The 16,294-nt window shown below is 30.3% G+C and overlaps 2 protein-coding genes across 2 annotated transcripts in view; one reads left to right on the top strand and one right to left on the bottom strand.

Moving 5' to 3' along the window:
* Nucleotides 1-16,294, top strand: part of LOC129912560 (BAI1-associated protein 3) — a 153,605-nt gene that overhangs the window by 122,838 nt on the left and 14,473 nt on the right. The window contains exon 6 of the mRNA XM_055990854.1: nucleotides 10,128-10,443. Coding sequence (XP_055846829.1) covers nucleotides 10,128-10,443 — 316 coding nt within the window. The remainder of the gene's footprint in view (nucleotides 1-10,127; nucleotides 10,444-16,294) is intronic.
* On the bottom strand, nucleotides 619-2,565 carry LOC129912561 (esterase 6-like). Its single transcript, XM_055990855.1, has 3 exons — nucleotides 1,164-2,565; nucleotides 972-1,101; nucleotides 619-918 (listed from the first exon to the last, which is right to left on the bottom strand). Exons 1-3 carry the CDS (start codon nucleotides 2,539-2,541, stop codon nucleotides 777-779), a joined length of 1,650 nt encoding a protein of 549 aa, XP_055846830.1. The 5' UTR covers nucleotides 2,542-2,565; the 3' UTR covers nucleotides 619-776.

Consider the following 16,294-nt stretch of genomic DNA (forward strand, 5'->3'; position numbering starts at 1 on the left):
ACGCTATTTCATGGATATTTTTGTAAATAAGCACCATTTATGTTTCATAAAAAATTGAGTATTTTGGGGTTATATGGTTGTCCACTATTTTTTTAAATAAATATTAGAAAACATAAAAATTGAAAAGTTTCAATGTTCAATAAAACTGAGAATTTATTTTTTCGATAAACCAAAATTTACTTTTCTAATAGATTTAAATTTCTTAATTCAAATCCGAAGTCGAAAAAAATATTTGACGTCACGTTTAAGAGATACAAGAAGTTCAAATGAAGTTTTATCAACGAAACTATGAACGATATCATTGTAGGTACTTCGTTTTGGTAATAGAATGGAACTTTGAAATTTGGTTTAATTTGGGTGTGTAGCCAACCCTAAGCTGAAAACCTGGAATCGCCACTGTCCAGTCATGGTCATGGAATAGAAACCTTCATTACATACCAATTAAGGACTATAAATAGAGAATAATTTAAAAAGTGTCATACTTTCTATTGTGATAGTTAAAATACAATTAAATGATAACTATCCTTCACGTCTAAGAATACCTACTTGTATATTTAAATTTAAATTTTTATTTGTGGCGGGCGACAGGAATTGACAAATACTCTATACTCTTCTCAATATTTTGTCCTGTGGTGTTTTTCACCATTTCAAGGAATTTACCAATTTTATTAATCTTATCGTGGAAATTTCTGTCTGCTGACATAATACCATTTGTTATCATTTTCTTAAAGTACTTTACTCATAAACCTAATTCCCAAAAATTTAAATCTAGCTTATTAATCGTATGAATAACAACTGCAACCAGCTTTCGAATCATCAATACATCCATCTACTGAATAACAATTTTCATTGAAGGTCATAACAGCATCATCCGTAGGAGTGTTCAGCGGGAGTTCTTTCTCCCCAAACTTCAAAACACTGAAACAAAAAAATGACAACAGTTTTCTTCAAACTAAATTTTTAAGTTTTACCCAGTATTTGCCCAGTTGATGTACATATCGATCAATTTTTCAGAGAACTTTATATCTCTGTCTGTAAATACTGATTGTTTCAGAGCTGTCTTTGGTATTATAAAAATTGTGTCAGCTGTATGATCAGCGCCTAAATTGAGAAAACATACACACGTATTAGTTGTCTTTTCGAAGACCGTTTCTAATACTTACCAAAAGTGATATCATTTCTCTGAGAAAGTAAATTCCCTACGCTAAATTCATGCGGATATCTGTAATAATAGACATAAACCTTCCCCGGACAATACTTTCGGTGCAGAAATATCGACTTCTTGATTTCATCAGTGAACAATACGTCAGTGTACATGTTTTCTAAAAGGTGGTAGTTCTCCTCAGAAAATTTATTTCCACCCAAATAAGTGTCCTTTAGTAATTTCGAATGTTGAAGTCGTTCTTCTCCATTCATACTTCGATTGAAGAACAACAATATTGGTGCCAAATCATCCCAACGTTCATTCAAAATTTCTATCTCAGCAACACCATTTTCATTTAAAGCCAGAAATGATGCAGAATTATAAGAACCTTCTCGTTCGGTATAACCAACTAACCATGTTACGTTAGCAGTTTGTCCATTGCGCATTATTTCCTCCGGATGCTGTGTAATAAATGGATTTTCACTATCTGACGACTCAACAACAGGTGCAAACACAGTAAAAGGGTTATTTTTATAGTATTGTAGGGCAAATGTACCCTCTTTTAGTTCGTTTACAGTTTTTCCTTGCAAACAAACTTTCATTGCCTCTGAGGAGTCTGTTGGACAGTGAAGCACATCAGCGTAGGCTTTGCTGACATATTTCGGATCAGGTTCTAGTGACCATATGCAAGTTGCTGCAGCATTGTGTGATGCAACTGCATTGATATAATTCTCCGTAGGCTTATGCAACAAATGCATATGTGAAGCAGCACCACCAGCTGAAGCTCCACCAAGTAAAATATTATTTTCATCTCCACAGAAATTTTTAATATTCTTCTTGACCCACATTATTGCCAATCGCTGATCTTTCAAACCATTATTTCCAGCTATAACTTTATCTCCAGTACTCAAAAAGCCTAAAGGTCCTAAACGATAGCCCATTGTCACAATGACCATTCCACGTTCTAGTAATATCGAAGTTTCTACAGTGTCTGGTGACCCCATAACATAAGCTCCTCCATGAATTTGTATTCTCACTGGATACATTTTTTCGCAATTAATATCTGGAGTTAAAACATGCAAATAGAGACAATCTTCAGTTCCAACAAGCTCTGTATCTCTCTCAAAACTGACGCACTTGATCATTGGTTTAGTAGCATCGAATTCTTCATCCCAGATTTGCTGATATGGTATTGGTGGTTCAAATCTGTGCTTGCCTATTGGAGGCTCTGCGAAAGGTATATTGTGGAACTCGTAATGGCCATTTGCATGGATTCCAAGAATTTTGCCGAACGGAAGTGTAACAATTGGTGCATTTTCTGAGGAACACTTAGAAATTAGAAATAAAAAACTTAGAAAAGCAAACACCGAACCGTGAAGGATTAACGAAATGGCCATCTTTTTTTTGATCCCCTTATCAGTACTTCAAATCACTTCAAACTAAAGTTCGAATAAAATAGTAACGGCTTTTTATTAGAACTTTTGCATGCTCGATCAATGAAAAGTTAAGTACTATAGCATACCCCTTTTAAACGTTTGCAATTTACTTAGTCCAGAACATGCAATCACGTTTAAATTTTGTTTACTCTCTGATTTTATTCGCGAAGTACCTAATGTCTTATTTTTGCTTTGGAAATACGTTGCCCTCATATAATTAACTTAATTTAGAAATTATACTCTGGTAGATAATGATCATATATCGTGTATGAGATAACGAGATACTTCCGATTTTGAGGTGTAAGAAATTGCACGAGATTTCTTATTGAACTTGACATAGTTTATTTTAAACTTATTTAGTATGGCGACTTTTATAAAATTTGGTGCACGAACTGATAATACCTATTTACTAAATCACTCGTTAAATAAATGGGGTTTTAAATTTGTTTGGTTAGGAAATGGTAACTTCCGGTCATCTCATAAAATAGAATTTATAATAAATGTGGCATTGGAAGATGATAGAGTCGAATGTTGCTTCGGAAATAAACATTGGTTGTTGTTATTGTTTTACGTACAGTAAATTTACGTGATAACGTCATAAAGAAAACAGGTTGTATGGTTTAGATAAATATAAATGGTTTAAAAATTACATAAAAAAAAGATTTAAATAAAAAAGTTTTGACTTGTCTTGAGGTTCTTTATTTTTTAAACTTGGTGAAAAGTTTCCTTTGTTTTAAAAACTAAGAATCTAAATAATCTGGTCTAGTTTTTTTTAAACAAAAGGTTAAATTCAGAATTAGTAACATAAGAACAAAAATTATACCCAAAGTAGTCTATAAAAATATTTTAAGTAAAAAAGGATACTATTGTACCCATACAAATACTCATAAATATGGGAAACTGTACTCAATTTCTACTTTACAAAATCAACTAAATCAAGTTATCAATTGATTTAATACTTTTCTGTTTATAAAAATAAAATATTATTAGATTTTAGTTTATATTAGAATAAAGAAGTTCATAATAATTGTTTAAAGTAATCGACTTTTCATTTATTTCGAAGACTCAAGACACAACAGATATTTTTTTTTCTTTGGAAATGGGGAGCATCCGATTAAACCAAACAAAGGTATATGCGGTACATTTACGAATTTGATTAGAAATGTTGTCTTTGTCATGAGAATTATGAATAAAACAAGTATTCACATTTTTTTGTTTGGTGTATGTACATAGATAAATAGATAAATAAATTAATTCTTTATTTGTTTAATTGAAAATATTGGTACACTACTTAACTTAAGATTACGGACAATTTGCCGAATATAACATTTCATAAAAAAAGCATTAACAAATTTAACAAAAAAATCATCTGCGAAATGATTTGCAATACAAAACAATACATTCTTACTCTCTCTATAGGACAAGTATTGGTTTCGTGTCGAAAAAAAAAATTGGAGGTTTTAATCAAAACCAACATTACGATGATCTAGAACTCCGAAAAAGTGGGTTTCGAAATTCCGTCCGTGCGTCTGTACGTCTGTGCGTCCATCTGTACACATTTCCACAGCCTAAACACGTTGACGAATTGTCTTCAAATTTGGTACAGATGGTTTTTATTAATTTTTTATATTTTTAATAGAATTCTGAAAGTTGGTTTTTTTTTTATATCTCACATAGAAAGTGTACCTACATCCCATACAAATTTTTCAAACTATACCAAATAACTCGAAAACGGCTCTAACGATTTTGATCAACTTTGCAGACGTAATATTGAAAGCAATTGCAATAAAACAGCATTTTTAATATTTCTCAAAAAATTCAAATAACAAATTTTTTTTTCATTTAATAAAATTTTGCCCTATGTAATGTCGGCTCAGTGTTACTGCTGGATATTTTTGAAAAGTGGCAAAAAAGGTGGCACTCGAAGAAAAAAGGTGGCACATCAAAATAATTTCATTTTCACACCATATTTGTATGAAAATTGTCTTCAGAGAAAAAACATCTCACCAAAATCATAACATTAGAAGAAAATACACAATTTAAACGAACATTTTTTTATGATTTATTGCAACGCAAACTTAAAAACTTAAAACTTAACACTTCATTTTATATTTTATATTATACATACATATGTATATAAATAATATGTAGGTACCAGGTATTCAATAGATGTTTCAAAAACAAAATTTGTTTTAAAATTAGTTTAAGGAAGGAAATTGACAATTTTTGTTTGTTTTTGTTTTAATTGAATGGAATTCTAAAAAAGTGGCACAGACTAAAAGGTAGTGGCTCGGTAGCACAGGCTGAAAAAAGGTGGCATTGTGCCACTAAAGTGGTAACGCTGTGTCGGCTCTTTCCCAACATCAACAAATTTTTTTTTAATTCATATAGAGCCAGCTCTTTAAATCTACAAGTAAATTATTATAAAAGTGTTTTGAACTGCAAGAGCAAGTACGTGCGACCCAGTCGTACATTTTACTTTACTTGCTCTATATGGTAAATATTGGTTTCGTGTAGAAAAAAAAATTGAGGTTATGATGGAGAAGATAAAAAAAGTGGTTTTCGTCATGCCATCCGTCGCGTCGTCGGTCTGTGCGTATGTGCGTCCATCTGTACATCGAGCTAGGGCCTTAACAGATGGATGGATTTGCTTGAAAATTGGTACAGATGATTTTTGCGTAATTCCCTAGGCCCGTTTTTTTTAATAATTTTTTTAATATCTCCTTTTTAACACATATCTCCCATATAACGTTTTCGAGGTATTGCAATTTTCTCGAAAACGACTTTAATGATTTCGATTAAATTTGGTGTACTATTACGTCTTATTGATTCTAACAAAACTGCTTCTTTAGTTTTTCTCAAAAAATTTCGGAGAACATATTGACATATTTTTAAGGTTCATATATTTCATCCAAGCAACAGCCACTTGTAATCATAATTTACAGACAGGTATTTCTTATCATTTTTAAGTGTTAAATGTGCCCTTAATTATGAAAGTGGACTAAGTCACTCCTAAAAATGGCATCAAATCTAGCCTAAAAATAATTATTATTTAAGGGGTAAAGTTTATTTGAACGCGAAATTGCAGTAAATAAACTTCTTTATTGCTTCTCTAGTGATTTCATAAAAGAAATATAATTAAATCGTTATAAGAAAATTATTATTTAAGTTTTTCTTTAAACAATGCAAAAAGTGACTTAGTCCACTTTCATAATCAAGGGCACAAATGTAAAACTAAAATTTTAAAAAGTTTTTGAAAAAAAAATTTAATTTTTTAACTTTGTATTTAAAAAAATTTTTTTTTTCTCGGAACTTAACAAAATCTTAAATTACCAATAAATATTTAAGATAAAGACACTTTGAACTACAAGAGCAAGTCCGTGCGACCCAGTCGTGCATTTTATTTTATTAGAATTAAGGTAATTCCATGAAAAAGTGGACACGAAATGTGAACAAATTATGCGGGATTTTTTTACCTTTTCCAATAGCAACTTAATGTTACGAACCGCAGCTCCTTATGCAAGTTGCAAGAAAAATTCATTATTATAAACACTTATGCCTAGAAATTTAGAGTATAAATAATTTAAAAGCATTTAGCTATAAAGCATACGCTTGCCAGCTACAGAAAATGAGTAGTTGATTTAAGTTAGATTTTCTTTCTTCTCTATTATTGGTAAGTTTTTTTGAAAACTATAAATAGGTTAACCTAATTGCTTGGTATTGCTATAAATTTAAATAATTTAAATAAAATAAAAAATTATTTGAATCCAGGCTTTTTTGTGGTTTTACTAAATAAATATAATCTCATTTTAATAAAATTAAACTCCCTTTAAAGAATTTAAATAATGTATGAAATCAATTTTTAATATGCAATCAATAATTTTAAAAATAATTTTAAATGGAAAACATTACAAGCTGGTAATAATTTTTATTGAAAATTCATAATACAAAAGAACTCTGGCTAAAGAACCCATATGTGCGAAGGTTTAAAAAAATCGTAAAATCATTACTTTATATTAGCACGAAAGGTACCTACTTGTATAAATTCACATGTGCTTCATATCTGCCTCCATTTGATTTAAAATGGAGGCTTATAAAGGATTTTCCTGTAATCCAACATGAGCAATCGTTTGTGGTTTATACTGAATTTTCATATATGAGAAAATAAACACAAAATATTCACCCCAGCATTGTATGTTCGAAAATTTATTCGAGTTAATTTCAACAACCCCCGACAGGTACGAGTAGAAATTTACAATAATAAAATTGTTGCTTCCTGAATGTATACGATATACTTGTACCTAAATTATAATGAAATGAATGATTAAGAGATTTTGGTAAAGGTACGCGCAAGCTTCTACATCTACCCACTTTCGTGGAAATGATGATCTAATTTCAAACCAAACAAAAACATAGGGTTTGGATTTGTAAATAAAATTATGCTAGAGGTTTGCATTACTAACCTTTACCTTACCACCTGACCTTTTTAAAAAAATATGTTTTTTGTTTCATGACCTCTCTTGTTTTTCAATCATTAAAAAGAAAAATATTTCAGAGAAGAATAAAGTTGCAGGATAATGAGTTTCACTTTTCAACTTGTTTTTCACGAGAAGAAGAAGAAGTAGAAAATGTATGCATTGTTTGTTTTGGGGTATTTAAAATTATCTACCAGAAACGTGCTTCATTCCACCTCTGTGATGAGAGAAATCAGAATGATGATTTAACAGAAAAACTTCTTTGAAAGAAATTTAGGGATTTAATAATAAATTGAAGGTTTACAAAACTTCTAAAGGTAAGGTGAAAATTCAAGAAAGCACATATGTTACTTTTTCTGAAAATAGAGGGCTTTTCTTTTTTGTTCTTTCTTCTTATTTTATTCTTTCTAAAGATTTTATTTTTGGTAAAACTATACATCATAAACACATAAAATAAAATTAATACCTTTACGGAGCTCTGATATACCTATTCAATTTTATTTTATAACGTTAAAGGGTGTTGCTGCAAATTTCCGTGATGGAAAACTATTTTCAATTATTACTTTTATAAATAAAACAACAAAATAAGTTTATAAAGTTATTTTAAAAATTTGCATTGATATGATGGACACAATCCCGAAATTTCAGAATCCCGGAATCACATAACCCGGAAAACCCATAATCCAGAAAAAGAATAATTAGATTTTTTCAAAATCAGAAAGTTAGTTTTTTGAAAACACGCACACAAAAAAAAAGTGTCATGTACTAGGAACCAGACCTATCTTTCTATATGTTTTTGGGCACGCTGAATCCGAATTTTAAGTCCCTTTGGCCCGGTCACCCTCCAGTTTTGAGCTGTGACTGCATTTTGTTTGAATTTTTATTACTTTTTTGGAGTTTTGTTGTATTTTTCTCAAAACTGAAGGGTTTCGGGCTAAACAGACTTGAAATTTGAATTTAGCGGGTCCAAAAACATATAAAAAGATAGGTCTGGTTCCTGGTACATGAAACTTTTAATATGTGTGTGTCGGTGAAATTAACTAATCAACACTTAAAAACAAAATTTCAAGAAAATTCATTGATAATACAGTCAAATAAGGTGAAAAAAGGGGTAAACCTCGGAATGAGGTTTAATAATAGAATTTTTTTTTTGCTCAATACCTTCGTTGTGGTATTCTATAACATACCTCAAAAGTGTAGAAAAATCTCATGTCCGCAAGTTGCGATTTTCAAGGTCAAAGCGTGAAATGGGGGTTTTCAAAATTAGCAAAAAAAGACGATGGTATTATGGTACCTACACATATTATACATGATTTCAAGGTAAAACTAAAATCAAGGCAATCTGACATCTCTGGAAAAAGTTATACCTCTTTTTCATCTGTCAACCCATTTTATTATAACAGTTGCTAACTTACAACCGAAAAACCTTAAAAATTATGGTAGAGGAACCAAATTTTGCATGAGGGTTTTCATATCTTTTATCATTAAGAATCATGAAAAAAAAAACATATTAATCTATGAACAAATGTTATTTTTTGAGAAAGTGGAAATTTTAGGATATGCACTCATAAACATCCTGGTACACTTGGAATTAGTGCTGATAGGCTTATTTTTTTGGTTTCTATTGTTTGGATATTCTATAATTTATGTCAAAAATCTAAAAAAATCTATGTAGAGAGTTGTAAATTTTTAGAAATGTTTTAATAATAGGAAATAAGTTTTTTAAAAAAATGTTTTTAATAGCACTTGTTTACAGCCAAAATGGGCACTCAATCCCACTGAATAAATTAGCAAAAAACACTGGAATAACTTTTTTGGGTCACTCCAGATATTTAAGTGCAATGTATCAAAACATTTTAAAAAATCGACTTTTAGAGGAAATTTTTGCAAAATTAAAAATCTAAATCTTTCGAATCCTCATAGTTTTATATTTTTTATGTGAAGTGTACTTTCTGGCAAAAATAACAAGATTTTCTTCAAAATCTATGGATAAGTTAGAAGGATATGATATAATTTATTGTAACGATCAATATTTTCGACTCCTTTTGTTACATTTTGTGTTTTTGTCTATAACTTAAAAAGGAAGCCGAATTTGAAAATTTGTATTGAGTAATTTTTAATATAATTATAATTAAAATTTCCTATTGATATATCCTTTTAAAAATTTTTCAAACTAAAATATTGTAAAATACTTAAGAAAAACTATAAAAGAAGAGAAAAAATGACATTTTTGATGTTTTTACTAAATAGTCTATTTTTATCCTATGAACATTTATAGGTATTGAACATGTCACGGAGAAAAGAAAATACTTTATAATGGTCACAAAAATTGAATACGGCTGAAATTGGATAAATTATGGACTTTCAAAATCTACTGTTTTTAAAAATAAAAATTTTCAATTTTGGCTTCCTTTTCAAGTTAAAAAACGACAAAAAACTTTAAAAAATCATATCTCGAAAACCTAGATAAGGTTTTCGAGTTTCCTGGGCTCAAATCTATTTGAAAAGTATAACGGCACTTGGTGTCCAAACATTTTTTATTTTTTTGTAAACTATGTAGTGTAATTTTCAAAGATTTGTATCCGTCAAAATTTGAAATATTATTCCTCATTTAAGTTCAAAAGCAATTAAGTTGTTATTTCAGGCATCTTTAATTTTTTTTTCATTGATCTTACATAAGAAATTTTCATATTCAACATCTAACTTTAATATTCTTCAACAGAGCAAGTATGTGTGAATATATTAAATGGATGTATTTTTCTTTTAAACTGCATTCACATTTTAAACTGCTTTCACTACTTTTACTTATACCCTTCAACAATACCTTCAATTTGATTGGTTTTACTTAACAATGAAAAGTGTATACTTAATCCTCCTTATAACAATTATTATGGCTCTCCATGCGCTCTCGATATAAAGTTGTAATTCAAATTATAAATCCACATTAACTTTTGTTAACCTTTGCAAAAATTATTTTATAAAATAATTTTCAATTCATAATATTTACCGTAGGTATATGATGAATGTTTTCTGATTCTTTTTTTGTTTTTTTTTATTTTTATATTCGCACAGGCTTTAGTGATCCTTATTGTATGCTGGGAATACAACCAGATGGAGGACCACCAGTATCACCACAACCCCTACCACCTACCCCAAGGACCTTATCGTCGGACATCAATCTGGGCAGTGGTATGGGTGGTTTCGATAACAATACAGATTCGCCCACTCACCGCAAACACAGTTTTCGTCTGAGTTTCAAGCGAAAGGAGGCCACAGCCAGGAGAGAACAAAGGGACTCATTAGGTGGGCCGGTACCTGCGAAATTTATACGAGCAACATCAATCAAACCGCACACACTGTGCCCCAAATGGAATGAGAAATTTAAATTGTAAGTCTTTTTTTTTCGTCCTTTTTTTGTATGTGGCTATGTATGTGTGTGTGTCTTGATGGAGGTGGAGGTGGGGGTTGAGGTTTATAATTCTTTTTTTCTCTCTTTCGATCGGGGGAGGATATATGCGGTTTAAGATGTGAGGAATGCTTTTGATGATGGGATGGGAATCATCCTCATCGTCATGCATACCAACGTTAAAATATTCTTTCTCTACATAATGTAGAATCGAACAAAGGGGGAAAGAAAAGAGAGAGTAGGATTTACAAGGCAATTTCTCAACAATGGAAACACATAAAATACCTTTGAATGAAAAGTGTCTCCTTTCGGGACCTCGCATACATTCAGTATTGTTTTGTTTGTTTTCCTATCTCACAATCAGACAGACACCTCCTTATTGCTTTAGATTTCCAAATGCGATATCCCGATCCTGGCAAACCAAACAAATCACCATAATCATTTCGCATCCGAAATGAACACAGAATTTCGAGTTAATTTGTTATCCCTGGATGGAAGCGAAGATTGTATCTCCGAAACATGTGATTGCGTTTTCTGTATATATTCCATCAAGGACTCCATAGATTAGCTTTCCTTCATCTAGATAAAATGAATGGCAGACCATAGATAATTCCGATGATTTAATAAGATACATATAACAGAGCGCTCAGCTTTCAGCTATAGTAGCCAACTGTTCACTCTCTTACTTAGTTCTTTGTCAATCAAAATGGATTTAAATTTAAATTTCAAATCAATTGGTCCATCAGCAGATGGATGTGTCACCTGAAATCACCTGGCCAGCATGCACATCAAGCTGATTTTGTATATCCTTCAATTGAATGGGATTTAATCTCGCATTAGAATTTCTAAAGCTGCTGGATGGTATAGAGGGTGGACTAGAGGGAGATCTAAAATGGATGCGCATATTGAATGAAAAGCAATTGAAATTGAACCAATTTCTATATCTATTCAACACACTGTACTGTGATGTGCCAGAAGATTTAATTGGATTACATCAATTGATTGGAATAAAATACTCTTTTCATCAAGATGCGGATCAGGATTCAGGTGGTAGTATAAGTAATGTAGAAGAAGCAAGGACGACGGAGAGAGTATATAAAACAAAACAAATCTGGAAAATAAAAACGCGCGAAACTCTCTTAGAGGTGAATTTTATTTCGATTGAGATTTAATTGGAAAGTACCTATCCTACCTACAATACCTGAGGGGATGTTTTTAACTTTTTGTTTGTTTTAAGTATTTTTTTTTTTTGTATTGTTTAGAAATTAATTCGAACCAGATGGTGGATAGTGGAAAATTGTCTGTTCATTGCTCGATTAATTAAAATGAAGTGTCAGTTAATCTATTGATTTTACTGTAGAAGGTATATCTAATGAAGCTTGGATTTAAGCTTTTAATTAAACATGGATGTTTTTAAAGAAAATAAGCTTATAGTAGTTACTTTCCTGTAAGACGGTGGTGAATGAATACTAAATAAAAGAGGAGATGGTTGTTCACAAATCTTCCCAAAATCTGCTAAACCAGTGTAAATATGTATTGTATACTAAGAAATAAACTTTCTAAAAAATTATCCATATTCAACATAAGGTTATTAAAACACAACGACAGCACTTACAGTTATTAATAAAATATAAAAATCCAGAATTGTGCACATAATTTTAATTTTTAAATCAATTTATTTCAAAGTTCAAAAAAAAAAACACTTTGAATATTTTTTATCAAGACAGTGAATTTCGATACAAAATTGATTAATTTCGTTACTTCTAATAGCCCCCCTTCGCTTCCAATTGGAATTTTTCTTTAGCTCGATAAGTTAAGCGTTTCTGCAGTGGCCACCGTGTCTATTACTTCCCAGACCTAAAATAGTACGCATACGCAACAGTGACCAAAATCGAAATAATGCGTAGTTTACTTTTTATGTAGGTAAGGACATAAGATTATATCTCATCCAGGGAAAGAGATACAGAGGTAACAGCTTATACATCTTATAAGTGATAAAACCGATTATTTTTCAAAAAAGTGATGGAATTCAAATTATTTTTTATAAAATCTACAACTTTTCTACCATAAATGTACTGTAACGGGTCGACCATTTTGAATTTAATATGAAAAAAAAAAACATGATTTGCATACAAACTTTGAAGTGGTATTTAATATTTTTTATTAAAAAAATTTTAATTTCTAAACATTGTAACATTGTAATTTATAAACATATAATTTCTATACAAGAAAACTAGAAAAAGTTTTACAAGTTTGAAGAAGATTACCTTTCAAGTAGTTTTCTTGATGTAGTTAGTTACTAAAACAGTAGCTTCAGTAAATTAAAACCTTACAGGTCCTACTTTTTATACAGCTTGTATTGAGCTTGCTTCAGAATTTAATTGCTTACAGAAGTTCGAACTTGTTTAACTTCTCTAATAAGTTGTTTAAATACTGTTAAAGAAACTTAACCGAAGAAAGCTTGTTTTTCGGATACGATTAGTTAATGAATTTATAGAGGCTTTACAGAAATTATCAAGTTTTGTATTTGATTTTTAGTTTTAATATTTAATAATCTAGCTCGGACACTTTTTGGTTTTGACATTGAATAATTAAACTGGGGCATTTTTTGTTTTGAAATTTCTACTATTTGAGCTGATTAAGTTTTAGATTTCATAAATAAATATACTAGGATGGCTGAGTGGGTGGAGTGGTGGACTACCACCAAGCAGATACCAAGTTCGATTCCTGGGTGTAGAAAATAAAATTCGTGATTTAAAATAAAATCAAAACCAATTAAAAAAGAAAATTGTTTTTTGTTTTTGTAGTTGTTTTTTTTTTTTTTTATTTTGATAAGATACATTATGTACTGAAAGGCTATACCTCTTCCAAAATATCTGTCAAATTTTAAAGCTTCGGTAAAGCTTTGCTTAAGCTTCTTATAGACATTATAATTATGATTCAATTTATAAGTATGTTCTTATAAAGAGTCAAACTTGTATAACTTTCTCCTTTTTCCAGGCCCAATAATCTTACTTAAGTTAAAAAGAAGCTGAAATGTAACTTCTGTAATACCTTCACAAAAGGTGAAATGTTAGTTGATATACAGATAGACAATAGGTATAGGTAGACAAACATTTTTTTACTATTTTTCTTTACGATCGTATTTGATTTGTGATTTTGATCCCGAGTTCGATTTTTTTTACAAAACCATAATTATAGGTTGTACATATTTTTATGGAAAGTAATAAACCTATGTACATTTTTATAATAACACTTTCTTAGCTTTTTAAGTAGTACCATTATTTTCGGCCAAAAACATCTGCAAAATAAAAAAAAATGCTATCTATATTGCAATATTTTTTTTATGTTAAAAAAAAATGTCACGCATACACCTCAGTGACCCATATCGATAATACATAGCTTACACAAAATAACTTGTGACAAAAATAAAAAAAAAAAAACAAAATAATGGAAAAAATATTAAAAGTCAACGACAACACTTGCAATATCGTGTTATTACTTTTTTTAAAATCAAAAATTAATTTCTTAAAGGAGACTGGGCACTTTTGTATGGGATGTGGCCCATCGGTGTAACACATTGAGACATACATCAAATGAAAGGTCTCAATGAGTGTATGATTTTTGTATATTGGCAAAAGTCTGTATCTCGTGCAGGGAAACTGCAGTGATGCATTTTATGTTCAAAAATGTATGTATTAAAATTCAGAAAAGTATAAATTTTGACTAGATTCTCGATTAAATTGATTCAAAAACATTATAATAACTGTTGTGGAAGTTCAATTGGGCTATTCCATCACCAGTTTTCACCCATGACGCAATGCATTTTTCGGTTTTTAGAACACTTTTGTATGGGACGTGGCTCATTGGTGTAATTGGTGTAACATATTGGTAATTGGTGTAACATATTGACATATAAATCAGATGAAAGATCTCAATGAGCGTATTATTTCTTTGTATGGACAAAATACTCTATCTCGTGCAGAGAAAGTGCAGTGGTGCATTTTATGCTTAAAAATAAATGTAACACATTGAGACTTAGGTACATAAAATGAAAGGTACTGATGAGCGCATTATTTCTTTGAATGGCCACAAAACTCTGTCTCGTGGAAGGTGCAGTGATGAATTTTATGTTCAAAAATATAATTCAACGTGTTTTTTACGTTTGTGTTTTTAGAACAAAAAAAAAGGTGGAGAAAAGACTAAATCAATGCCGTATGGTTTGTAGTTTAAATTCATAATACCTACCAACATTTTATTAGTAATATAACTTATAGTTTGAGTTGCATTTTTAAAAAATTAGTCAAAACCTTCGTGCATTTCATAAATCCATAAAAACTGATTAATGCATTTTTTTGAAAATGAAAGCAGTTGAGGGATTAGTCCAATAAAACACCGTTAATGTTTTTGAATCAAGTCAATCGACCATTTAGACAAAATGTATGCTTTTCTGAATTTTATTAGACACAGCACTTTCCCAGCACGAGATACAGACTTTTGCCTATATAAAAAAATAATACACTCATCGAAACTTTTCATTTGAAGTATGTCTCAATGTGTTACACCAATGAGCCAAAATGCCCAGTCTCCTTTTTCAGTTTTAATAATCATTTTTATCAAAAAACAAAACCGACTTCAATGGATCAAAACTGGGTCTTATAGTTTTTCTAATAGTTTCTATATCCAAAACTGAATTTAAATCGGACCAAACTGCTTTTCAATACAAAAAGAATTACCAAAATTGGTTCACTCAGTCCAAAGTTATAAGGTAACAAACATAAAAAAAAAAAAAATACAGACGAATTGAATACTTCCTCCTTTTTGGAAGTCGGTAAAAAAAACATTATAACAATCTCAATATCAATTGCAATATCGTGTTATTACTTTTTTTTAAATCAAAAATTAATTTCTTAAAGGAGACTGGGCACTTTTGTATTGAATGTGGCCAATCGGTGTAACACATTGAGACATACATCAAATGAAAGGTCTCGATGAGTGTATGATTTTTGTATATTGGCAAAAGTCTGTATCTCGTGCAGGGAAAGTGCAGTGATGCATTTTATGTTCAAAAATGTATGTATTAAAATTCAGAAAAGTATACATTTTGACTAGATTCTCGATTAAATTGATTCAAAAACATTATAATAACTGTGTTGGAAGTTCAATTGGGCTATTCCATCACCAGTTTTCACCCATGACGCAATGCATTTTTCGGTTTTTAGAACACTTTTGTATGGGACGTGGCTCATTGGTGTAACATATTGACATATAAATCAGATGAAAGATCTCAATGAGCGTATTATTTCTTTGTATGGACCATCTAGACAAAATGTATGCTTTTCTGAATTTTATTAGATACAGCACTTTCCCAGCACGAGATACAGACTTTTGCCCATATAAAAAAATAATACACTCATCGAGACTTTTCATTTGAAGTATGTCTCAATGTGTTACACCAATGGGCCAAAATGCCCAGTCTCCTTTTTCAGTTTTAATAATCATTTTTATCAAAAAACAAAACCGACTTCAATGGACCAAAACTGGGTCTTATAGTTTTTCTAATAGTTTCTATATCCAAAACTGAATTTAAATCGGACCAAACTGCTTTTCAATACAAAAAGAATTATCAAAATTGGTTCACTCAGTCCAAAGTTATAAGGTAACAAACATAAAAAAAAAAAAAAAATACAGACGAATTGAATACCTCCTCCTTTTTGGAAGTCGGTAAAAAAAAACATTATAACAATCTCTGTTTTAAAGTTTGGTCAGAATAATATATTAATGTTTGCAATCGGTAAATTTTGAATTTGTTCGACTTAACGAATTTGTCAAT

The sequence above is a fragment of the Episyrphus balteatus genome, chromosome 2, assembly GCF_945859705.1.
Source record: "Episyrphus balteatus chromosome 2, idEpiBalt1.1, whole genome shotgun sequence".
In the NCBI taxonomy this organism is placed as follows: Eukaryota; Metazoa; Arthropoda; class Insecta; order Diptera; family Syrphidae; genus Episyrphus; species Episyrphus balteatus.